This window comes from Rissa tridactyla, chromosome 9 (genome assembly GCF_028500815.1).
Source record: "Rissa tridactyla isolate bRisTri1 chromosome 9, bRisTri1.patW.cur.20221130, whole genome shotgun sequence".
Taxonomy (NCBI): Eukaryota; Metazoa; Chordata; class Aves; order Charadriiformes; family Laridae; genus Rissa; species Rissa tridactyla.
Genome location: NC_071474.1, coordinates 40,282,909 through 40,294,911, shown reverse-complemented (window position 1 = coordinate 40,294,911; position 12,003 = coordinate 40,282,909). Strand labels below are relative to the sequence as shown.

The 12,003-nt window shown below is 36.9% G+C and overlaps 1 protein-coding gene across 2 annotated transcripts in view; it reads left to right on the top strand.

The window, feature by feature from the left end:
• Positions 1 to 12,003, top strand: part of MTMR1 (myotubularin related protein 1) — a 39,213-nt gene that overhangs the window by 6,004 nt on the left and 21,206 nt on the right. For both annotated transcript variants that reach the window (XM_054215492.1, XM_054215491.1), the window contains 9 exons: positions 3,442 to 3,517; positions 4,409 to 4,503; positions 4,721 to 4,828; positions 5,245 to 5,346; positions 6,051 to 6,134; positions 6,788 to 6,937; positions 7,702 to 7,890; positions 8,378 to 8,563; positions 11,685 to 11,891. In XM_054215492.1, coding sequence (XP_054071467.1) covers positions 3,442 to 3,517; positions 4,409 to 4,503; positions 4,721 to 4,828; positions 5,245 to 5,346; positions 6,051 to 6,134; positions 6,788 to 6,937; positions 7,702 to 7,890; positions 8,378 to 8,563; positions 11,685 to 11,891 — 1,197 coding nt within the window. The remainder of the gene's footprint in view (positions 1 to 3,441; positions 3,518 to 4,408; positions 4,504 to 4,720; positions 4,829 to 5,244; positions 5,347 to 6,050; positions 6,135 to 6,787; positions 6,938 to 7,701; positions 7,891 to 8,377; positions 8,564 to 11,684; positions 11,892 to 12,003) is intronic.

Below are 12,003 nucleotides of genomic sequence, written 5' to 3'. Positions count from 1 at the left end.
AAAGTCAATGTGTAAGAGAGCAGTATTTTTAAATTATGTTATGAATGTGCAATACTAACTTCAGTTTTATTACATTAATTTTGACAAAATGGATGCTTGCAACTGAGGCTTACATGCTTCGGACTACAGACTACTGTATTAGCAGCTCTAATGTGTTACGTTGTCTATGCTAAGGAACATTAGTGGTAAAAGCGTTATGTCTTTGTCTATCTTATTTAAATAAGGTACCAATTCATGCTTGCCTTTGTATATGTTTTATCTTAATTGTTACCACCCTGTAGTAGGATTGAAAGTTAGGTTTGAAGTTAGACACTGGTGCAATGACCTGCATCTTTTTAATGATAATTTTGAGACTAGGTCTTGCCCATTGTTCGTTGGAGATATAAAAAGGGCATGCCTTGTTTTCTTGTCCCTCTCTCTTAGTAACATTTATGGAGTGAGAAATGATCTGGATAGTGTTCTGACATTGTTCATGAAATGTGTCTAACGCTTTTATTCAAACAAAGACCTCTTGTTCAGTCTCAAACCAAGAGATGAAGTCTGAATGACTTCTTTATCTCATCCGTTGTTTACATATTTAGAAATGATGTGTTTAGTCCAATCATAAAAATCCACAAGTTGATCTTTTTTTTTTTAAATAGATAGCTCTTGAAATAATTGGTCTGGGTTGAGTAACAAAAATTGATTGGTTTCGTTCAGTTTTTCATAGTTCTTTGTAAAGGCTTTGATCTTTGAATGATCTGCTGTGCTTCTCTCTCTTTCATTTATTTAAAATCTTTTGGTGTATTTGCTTGTTGTTGTTCTGGTTTTCGTCCAGAGATCACAATATCTGCTTTGTGTTAATTTCGGAAACAACATTTTTATGGTCTGAAATTTTAGTAATTTCTATTTAACAGAATTCCACCAATACATAAATGTTAGGAGTCCTTTATAATTTGAAAGGGTTTTTTAATTAATTATAACTTTTTAAACTCTTTTAGAGTTCAAATGATCTGAAGATATCTGAAGTACTTCTTCAAAGTTTTTCTTTTTTGAGGGTTCTGTAGAAATACGGTACAAAGAAAAATTGACTTTAGCAAACATTTGTAAATTTAGAATGAGGCTGGTTTTACAGCCTATCAAGTAAGAAGTTCTTTGCTTGTGAACTGGCAATAATAGACTGTCATGAACACAACTTCTCTCCAGTTAATAAAGGAAGAAGATGGAAGAACAAATTTGGCTGAATATATTAAAACAATGACTTCATATGACCCAGTGACATTTGTGCTTCTCTCTGGAGTGCAGAGGGACCTTATGCTTATTAAAGAGATTTAATTAATATTCAGGATTTGCTGCCAATATGATGCAAAAATAAATTAACATAAAAAATGTGAATTGTTTGCATATTATGCCATGAGGAGTAATTTTAGGTTCTATAAAGTTACTGACTAGGTTTCCAGCAATAACACAGAAGTTGCTGGAAAAATATGTGAAACCATAAAACTTGAAAGTTCAATTAAAACATGTTCCTCACAGTGAAGCGTTTTTTCAATTGTCTAGATACTTCTATTTGATGTCGACCTATTCTCTCCACGAAAGATTGCATGAGTTTTCCCCTAATGCTACCATTGCAAGCTGGACTCAAATTCTTCTATTGATAAGCATGTGGCATACTTTGAATTCATTTTCTTCACTGTAAGGTTGTTTGTCTTAAAAAGACAGTACGTACTTTTATGTTCTTAGCTACCAGCACTGACTCTTCTGTGAAAAAGGGAGTAAATTTTTCGTTTGGTGTTGTGCCAAATAACATTAAAAGGCTAGTGCTAATAGCTTGGATTCCTTTCCGTGGAAAGTAGTTTGTGCCAGGAGTGGAAGATTTTGAATAGCTAAACTGGAGTTAAAGTACATACTGTCTTTTTAAGGAAAGGGAAAAAAAAAAAGGCAAACAAAAAAGAAAAGATTCTGTCCTTTCACCTGTTGTCTGCATGTTTTTTCCTGTTACTTCTCTCTTGCCCTACTGCTGCCTCATGCAATGCAGGAGATTCAGGATGGACACAATGGCTATCATTCTGAAGCAGAACCTGATCAGGTGGCAAGTTTTACTCATCTTTCATTCATTAACTGTGTAGCAAGGTACTATCTATTAGTACTTGTACAGTACATAGAAATCTTCTATTCCTCGTGCGAGAGAATCCATAGAAAGCATTCAGTGTGTTAACTGGTGATGTGCTAGGTAGGGTTTTTGTGTAATGTCATGTAGTCTAGAATGTAATCCTGCACGTAAGCCCCTATCTGCCAGAGCACATCCGTCTGTCCTTCTAAGTTTGTAAGTATTGGCTAATTCTCTCCACACCATCTTCTTTTGCAGTTGGGCTCTGAACATAAAATTCTGTTAGTTTCCATGAAAATCTAAAGCCAGAGATCAATTTAAATATCTTTAGAAATTATTTAATAGTGAGGGCTTGGGGTAGTTTGGAGGCAAATAGATCCTACCAATTATTTGTATGTGGATCAGAGCTGTAGTACAAGGGAAGAGTTACTTGTTTACTGTAACATATTTATTCTCACTTCAGGATGTAAAAAATTGAAACCTTAATATCTCATCATGTTGACCTGAGAGAGATCACTTTCTCACGTGGTCCTTAAAAGTCCCACAAACCCTTTCATTCTTAATTAAAATCTTTAGTACATTGTAAATCTTGGCCGCCAACGAAGGACCCAAAGGGTCAGTCGAGTATCATTCAGGAATGAAGCCATTTACAGAAATGAAAATTTATGGAACTGGCCCTTATTTTAAAATTGCTAATTGTTCTTCTATAATTCATTATTACTTCGTTCTTAATCTGATCTTCTGGATACGAAATTCCTATAATGGACCTCTTCATAACCTGTGGCACTCTCAGTAGGGTATTGATTGAAATAGGGCATTGTGGGGTGCTTCAGACTTCTTGCTACCAAAAATACAAAGTTAAAATGTTAAATGAATAAAGCATCTGCCATATAGTTCCCTCAGATGAAAATACTCAAATATTAAATAAACAACATTAAGAAAACAAAGAAATCTAATGAGCTTTAAAATGTTCTCAATTAGGTAAAATACCCAAAATGACACCTGCATTTAGCAAAAGACTAACAAATTATTAATTATAAATTTGGGCTGATCTCATTGTTCATATTTTTGTATGCTATATGTAGCTAGCATGTGAAACTAATTGCTGCCTAAACGCTTTATTCCTAATATGTTACTAACATGTATGTCTGTGTAATATTTATAATACCAAGTTTTGTCTTTGGGTCTTTTTTTTTTTTTCACTGTGGTACTGTTTAATACAGTTGTGCCTTGTAAAAAAAGATACACTCTTGTGTTCCAGTAATCTGGTAGTAAAAGCACTTTGCATCAGAATGTATGGATGTAGTACAGACGGAAAGTGAGATTTACTCATGGTTTTGGATTTCTGCCAGGCACTGCGGGATGGAAACAAACTAGCACAGATGGAAGAGGCTCCACTTTTTCCTGGAGAATCAATCAAAGTTATTGGTAAGCATACTATTAAGTACTACACTGAATACTATTAAATCACTAATGTATTTATTTAAAAACAGAATATTATTTCCTTTTGACTTTTGTTACGTTAATTTAACGCCACTTTAGATTAGCTGATTTGATGTGGATTTCTTTTCTTTGCCTTTTAAATCCAAATGTAGGGAAGAGAAATCAGTTCCAGAGGATTCCTCGCTCCACATAGATAATTTTTTTTTTTTAAGGGTTAGTTTGTTCCATATAGGTGTATGGATTGTATTTCTGCTTGGGGATGCTAACGATACTTTGTAGACTCAAAGGCCTCAAAATTATGATAGCAAAGAAGATGAAGTTATGCAAAACTTGGTTTTCAGTTCTTAATGAGATGTATTTCACTTTGGCCTCTGACAACAAGCTCTGTATTAGCAGTACAGTACACGGCTAGAAAAGAATACCAGGTCTTTCAAATAAAAGTGAAAACGAAGCTGTGGGCATACAACTTGGAGGTCAACTGTGTACACATCAGTAATTCCCCACTTGGATTCTCTCTTTCTGAGGCGAGTGTGGGTGCTTTACACCTCAGGGCAGGGACCAGCGGTGCCTGCAGCTGAGTCCCAGCAGGGTGCTTTGTTACCTGCCTGCCCTGCCTGCGGCACGGGCTGCCTGCGCCCGGCCCCAGCTGCACAGCACTTGCTGAGCAGTGGCGGGACTGAGGAATTTGCGTGTTTTCATTGCTGAGATAAAGACAGCTCTTTCAGTCCTGCCAGCATCTGAAGAGTAGGCTTTCCTATAGAGGTCAAGCATCAAAGCGCTATGGAACTGCAAAAATCTTGCTATTTAAGTGGAAATAGATTTTTATGGAACAAATCTATAATAGTAAACCAAAGTTTTAATTGGTCTGTTTTCCAGCTAAGGATGTTATGTATATCTGTCCATTTATGGGAGCAGTCAGTGGCACACTAACAGTGACGGACTTCAGAATGTATATCAAAAGTGTTGAAAGGGTAAGACTTCGCTATCTATCTGCATATTGTTTCGGGTAGGAAATGTTACTGAAGTAGATTTCAGAAAGTGACACATTCAGTGTAAGTGAAATATGATGTTCCACAGCAATCTATTAAACAGGAAGTATAGCTGACTGTAGTGAAACATACATGAATAATATTAGTTTGTATTCCTCCTAATGTAGCAGAATTCATTTGTTTCATATACAAATTTCAGGATCCACCTTTTGTTGTTGATGTGCCCCTTGGAGTCATAAGTAGAGTTGAAAAAATTGGAGTACAGAGCCACGGAGACAACTCGTGTGGTATCGAAATAGTTTGCAAGGTATGGCATGGTAGAGATTTATTCATATTAACGTATTTTCATTTCATTTTTCTGTAAGAGGAATCTGCATGCACGTGCTGGTTTTTGTCTCATCAGTTCCCCATATTTGAACCGCGCCTCATTTAGATAATATGTTTCGATTCCTCTTATGATACTTGCAGTCTTAAACACTTCTGCCTTTTGTTCCGAGAGTGAATTCAAAAGAAAAATGGCTGTTTTTATGGTATCTAGCAACTCTAGTGATGATCCTAGTCATCTGATACGAATGCTTACAGAACTCTGTTCTAATGTGGGTGGGATAATGTCAGTGACTTAGTGCGACACATATGCCTTCCTTCAATCAAATTTCTTTTAACTGCCTTTTTTTTTCCTTTTAATTTATCATAGAGTAAAATAGTGTGACTTATTTTTGACAGGATATGAGAAACTTGCGGCTGGCCTATAAACAGGAAGAGCAAAACAGATTGGAGATTTTTGAAAACCTTGTAACACGCGCATTTCCTGTTTCTAATGGGCTGGTGAGTCTTAAGATGTAGAGAAAGCTGTCACCCGCTCTCCTCTTTTTGGAAAGAGTAGTCGGGGAAATACAAGGGCTGTATAACAAGCATTGAAATGTAGATTCATAGAATCTGTTACAGAGGATGCAGACTACTCTGACCCTGTTACCTTTTTGCATTAATTCGTAAAACATTCTGCTATGTGCTGCTATCAGTGAAGTTAGTTAATTTGTACATAAGCCTTGAGATCTAGGTTTGCCTGAAGTTGCTCATTAAAAATATGTATGTATTGACTCTTATTTTCTGCAGTGGATACTTCAGTCTAGAAGTTCTGTCTAAAACAACAAATAGGTGCAATTAGTCTTATTATTAGTTAGCTGCAGAATGCCATTTCATTTGCTTGTATGGGTAGAGAACTGGTTGGGAGGTAGGAGACCAATTTTCTCATCTTGCTTTGCCATTGATGATCACAGGCAAATAACTTCAACTCTCTCTGGCTGTTTCCTATCTTGATTTTGTTAATTATATAGCATCTACTTGAAAGAGGAAACTGTCTTTCATTTTCCTTCTAGCAGTGTTGTCCAGTGTTGACGGAAGGTTTTATGTCTGCTGTTAAAGAGTTTTAGAAGTGTTACATTTGAATTATTACAAGGTTCACTGTTTTGGAGCTTATTCTGCGTATAGCCCATCAGATGGTAATTTATGCCTTTGCTTGTTTTCTTTAGCCTCTTTTTGCATTCAGCTATAAAGAAAAGTTTGCTGTTAACGGCTGGAAAGCGTATGATCCAATGGCAGAATATAAGAGGCAGGTAAGTTATAGAAGTACTTGGTGTATTATTTTCTTCTCCGTCTCCCCCAGAGCCATTTAAACAAGAAAAAAGGTATTAAACTCAAATTTTTCAGCTCTAGCTACATACAGAGTTTAGGTCTCATGTTTAGACAATAAAATGCAAGTGGCCTGACTTTGAGAGTGTTGAGTGCCTGCTGAAGTTGATGGAGATAGCAGGTGCTGAGCACTTGAACAAATTGGTCTGTCTTAACATGCATTCTTAAATACACATTTTCCAAGTCCCGTTTCTAGAAAATATAGGCTTTATAAAAATTTGGTTTTGAATAAGAAGCATTAAACAGAAGAGTAACCATAGTTTGTCATTTTAAGTCTGCAGTTTCTTAGTTGGAAAGGTATTCTTATTTTACTCTATGATCACTTTTTACCTGACTGTGCAGCCTATTCAAATCGTTATTTTGCATATAAATTTTAAAGATAATAAATAGGAAAGACTTTCAGTGTTTTGGTTTATGGTTCAATATGAAGACCTAAAGTTTATAGCTTATTTAGAAGAAGCATGTGGGCACACTTTTTTTCAAAAAAGTATGTAGCATATAAAATTTTTCATCACCCCAAACTCAGGTATGTAAAAGTCTAACCTCAAAAATACAAAAATGTTTTGCTTCCATACAGGGCTTGCCCAATGAGAGTTGGAAAATATCCAAAATTAACAGCACCTATGAGCTTTGTGATACTTATCCTGCTATTCTTGTTGTGCCAACCAGCGTAAAGGATGATGACCTTTCAAAAGTGGCAGCGTTTAGAGCAAAAGGCAGAGTTCCAGTAAGTGAAACTTTTACAAGGAGATATGAGTGCTCTACAAATCTGTAGCTTATAAGAAATTGTCAGAGTTCTTTTAGGCTTTTTTTAAAATAACAGTGGGCTGTCTTCCTTCCTGAAAAGGGGGACAGAGGGGGGTGCAAAGAAAGAAGAATTACGCTCGATGGGTTTAGAACTGAAGGGAGCAAATCAAATGTGAGTCTAGTTGCTTGGTTGTTGTGCTGTGTGCTACATTTTTGTTTGGAGGTAACACTTCTAGGCCACAATGATATCTGATGCTAATTCACATATTAGCTTGTGTTCTGATTTGGTGTGGAATGTGTTACAGCCATAGCAGTTTTCTTGAGAATAGACAAATTTTGCAGGTAGCCTAAGAACCCATTTAAATATGTTAGATGGTGACAGTTTTCATGCTGTAGATCTGCTTAGCAAGGTAGTGTGCGGGTCCATAGACTTCCAAATGGAAGCATTGTTTTTTGCCTCCATTGTTCTTTTTTTTTCCTGATTAGTAAGATGCAGTAGCAGGCTTAGTTTTTATTAAAAATAAAAGCGAAGATGTTTAGAATCACTTTGTATTTCAAACTCAGATTTGGAATGAGTGGTGCTAGTGTGCTGTCAATATGGTTTTGCAGCAGCTTGTCCTTAAATTTGCATTTGTTCATTTGCCAGGAAATAATGTCACATAGGTAGTGTGGTTGTCTAATTGCAGTCTGGCCTGCAGCTTTTATAGTAATATAGTGAACTAAAATAATTTTCTTTTATTCCAGGTGTTATCCTGGATTCATCCTGAGAGCCAAGCAACAATAACACGGTGCAGTCAGCCATCGGTAGGCCCAAATGATAAGCGTTGCAAAGAAGATGAAAAATATTTGCAGACAATAATGGATGCCAACGCTCAGTCACATAAACTCATCATCTTTGATGCCAGACAGAATAGTGTTGCAGATACAAACAAGGTAGGTTGGTACCATCACCAGCATTAGCAGTTCTGTCTTTATTCCAAGGCTGAAGATTGAGTAAGAGATGAGGATGAGGAGAACTCAGTGTTGAAAAGAGATTAAAAAGGGTCTCTAGAGAGTGCATGGGAAGGAAGTTGCTTGTAGCAGTTTGGAAAGGCCAGCAAGAATTGAAGGCAGCTTGAAGACGTAGCTGAGAAATGATGCAGTAAAGCCCACAGAAGACCAAAGGTTTCAGTAGTAAAAAGGGGAAGGTATATAGATGTATTATCAGATGTAGGCTATTACAATTAGAATTTCTTTCACCTAAAAAAAAATACCCTAGTGCTTCTTAGAAAAACAAAAGCCAAAAGTATGTTCTTATTAGTGCTAAAATAATCCATTCTCTCAGAAAATCCTGAAACCTGACCAAAATAACTCTCTCGACTTTATACTGAAGTCCTGTACATGTTCTTTTCTTCGTCTGTTTTTACTTTTTGAATGACAGGCAAAAGGTGGAGGATACGAAAGTGAAAGTGCCTACCCAAATGCAGAGCTGGTCTTCCTGGAAATTCATAATATACATGTAATGAGAGAATCCCTGCGTAAACTTAAAGAAATAGTTTATCCTACGATTGATGAGACTCGGTGGTTATCAAATGTGGACTCCACGCATTGGCTGGAATATATAAGGGTAAAATACTTTTCATGAGAAAAATCAGTTGTTTTTTTAAGCCATGTTTTTAATTTGCATTTATGAAAATATTACAAAAATAATGTATAGATTTAAGCACGTTGCTTTGATCAGAATAATCTTGTAAAAAAGCTTAATTTTTAAATGGTCACTTAGAACATAGCATTTTAAGCATTCCATAATAACTCTGTATTTCCAGTTTTATGTGTTGGTTGGTAATGAGTTAATTCCTGATAGCACAGTATCGTAGTGAGTGTTGGACAATGTTTTATTTTCTTGAGAGGGAATGTTTGTGAGCAGTCCAGGGTTATCCCTGCTTTTTGGAAGAATGCCCTGGGAACTTCAGATTATATTTGAACAACTGCCAGAAGGACTTGACTGTAAATTCTGCAGTCTTTCTCATCCTTCCCTCCTTCAGTGCAATGTTGGTGTTCATGTGTCGGGCACCTACATTTTCATGGGCTGTTTGTAGTCAGTGCTCTACTGGGTTATAATCTGCTCCATGATTTAACATAATATTGAAATAAATCACTACCACGCTCAGTTTTACAGTTTGTTTCACTAACCTCTGAAATGCTTTTAGAATAGATTATTTCATACCACATTCACTCCCCTGCTTATGATGAATATGGATGGAGTGGAATTTGGTTTATTAGCAACTGGCTCAAATGTCGCTCATGCAAAACATGTTTGGGGTTGTTCATTAGTTTTACTCTCCTATTAACTAGTGCTTGCTAACTGCTGCAGGAGAACCAGCAGAGGGAGCAAACACTTAAATTGAGAATTAAACAAATTTGATGATCTTTTGGGAACAGTTTAATTTCTTGTTCTTTTCAAGTTGGATTATGTCAAACAGCTTTGGGAATCTGAGTATCTGGAAACCTTTTCTTATCAGCCTGGCCTTAAATACAATAATCTGTTTTTAAAAGTGGGCCTTTTAAAAGTGTTTGGGCCAGTGGTCACCATTCATTGGCATTGACTTCAGCTGGGTTCCTGGGCTTAGCCAGTGCCAGAAGTGGACCTTGATACCACTGTTCCACAGATCACAATAACACAGCAATTTGAAATGTCATACAAATTATTTTAAAGAGTTGACACACATGTAACATTCTGTCCCTTACATGATACTTCACATTACAATATTGAGAGCACAAACTGCAGCCTGTTTTCTTAAAAGCTGCCATTACAGTGTTAACAGTGTTGATGGTATCTCCTTGTGCTGTTATCCAAGACATGCATGCCTTCCTTGCCTATTTGATTTGGCTTGTAATAGCAATTCACAAGTCCACAGCTTTACTCTAACGCATCTTCTGTTTCCTGGTCTCAAACCAGTGTGATTGTGTCCCAGTTCAATGTGATGCGTTACTGGAAATTCACCTTCCTAGCACTGGGCACACACAGCACTTTGAAGATGGCCCAGGAGCATCTGGGGAGGCACCAGTAACATTCTGTGTGTGTGAAGACAGTAGTGACCACAGGAGTAGAGTCACTTGGTGCTTTTTGCACACCCAGGATGTTTCCTCATGCCCTCCAGGGTGTTTTCTGTCTTTCAGGGTAGAACTTGTGCTGTTAATTATTTTTAAACCATTTCTCATTTTCTAAAGCAATCCAAAGCCAGTTATTCATTTGGAGCCCTAAATGAAATTCTGTGGTGGTTGCTAAGTTTTGAAACATCTATAAAGAATAATAATAGCTCGTGGAGGAAGCTGTTTTCTAAAGGCTTTTGTCTGAAGTAGGATAAAATGCTTCACCTGCTCCACAGATATTTACTGAATTAATAGTGACTCTGTTTTCTGTCTCCCATTCTCTGCCTATTGCCTGTATCTTCCTTCTATCCTTTTAGTTTCAGCTGTCCTCCTTCAGAGGCATCTGTGTTCTCTTTAGGACAATTTAGAGCAAGCTATTGCATACCTGTACCTTATATAGATTAGTTCTTTTCCTTTTATTGAAGACCAAACTCTTTTAATATTTACAGTTTTTTAGAGCAGTAGAACTTTGTAACTGAAGTAATTGTCAATTAACTAGTTCAGGCCACAAGCTCTATTCTCCCATAGAAGCTTTTGTATTGTTTCCTGATATTTCCATCCTCGCATCCTTCAGTTTTACCATAAAAGATATATGATCAATGAAAGACGTAATCAATGACAATGGTCTCTGAAGCATGGTTCTTGAAATAGCTCTGAAGACTGGTCTTGTGCACAGCTTCTCCCGTGGATGCTGGCTTTCCTACTTCCCAGAAGATGTTTTTACATGCCTGGGAAGGGAAAAACACAAGTATTTTGCAAGATTCCATTCTCTCTTGTTGGAATGCAGAATAAGAATTTCTCCTGTGGTTCTATTCTACTGGTTGGTTTTTTTCACATATTTTTCAGTGCCATGATAGGTCATGTTACAGAGACAGATCTTCGGAGGAGAGAGATTTTTCTAGGTTTTAAAAAATACAGAGCAGCGTAAGAGAACAAGAGAGGTTTTTTTTGTAGGGGAGAAGAATAACAAGTTCACACAGGTGATCTCAGTCCGGTATCATCTCTGTCCTTTGCTCTCCAGCATGCTTCTGAATCCACGCTATTAATGGTCTGCTCATGGCCTGAATACAAGGTATACTTCATGCACCAACAAAATCAGCACAGGCTCCCAGCCAGGGGTTTCTGGGGTTTTTTGGATTGTGTTTTGATTTAGATTAGCTGGATAGTTTGTCCCTTTCTCTAAACTTAGTAGTTGAGAACTGAAAGCTGAGGAAGAAAGAGTGATTGATTACTGTGAAAATGAACTTTGAAAACATTGAACCTTCAGCCTTTGGAACAGGTTACAGTATTTGCATCTTTTCATCATCATCCAGAATTTCAGATTTAATTTAGGGAAGAGATCCCAGGTTCTTTTGCTGTGTGCTGCTAATAATGGAGAGCTGGTAAGAAATCTCTCCTGGACAACAAGAGTGCACAGTTTTTGTACCTCTAGGAGTATATATACCACCGTTTGGAAACCTCTAATTTAAAGCGATGCGGTCCAGATGATTGATCTGAAATTTTAAAATATATTAAGCTTAAGAGTATAAAATAATAACCTTTTTTGTTGTTGTTAGTATTTAATATGCTTGTTTATTTGTTTTTGTTTATTTAAGATGCTTCTTGCCGGAGCAGTAAGAATTGCGGATAAAATTGAATCTGGTAAAACATCTGTGGTGGTACATTGCAGCGACGGTTGGGATCGAACTGCCCAGCTGACTGCGCTGGCTATGCTTATGCTGGACAGCTATTACAGGACTATCAAGGGGTTTGAAGTTCTTATAGAGAAAGAATGGATAAGTTTTGGACACCGGTTTGCAATGGTAAGCTGAAAGATTTGGCGTGCAATTTGTTACCTTCAAGACTTTTATTTTGAATAGCGTGTTTTCTCACAGTACTCTGCTGCATTTTAGTTATTTTCTCTGGTGTCCTCCT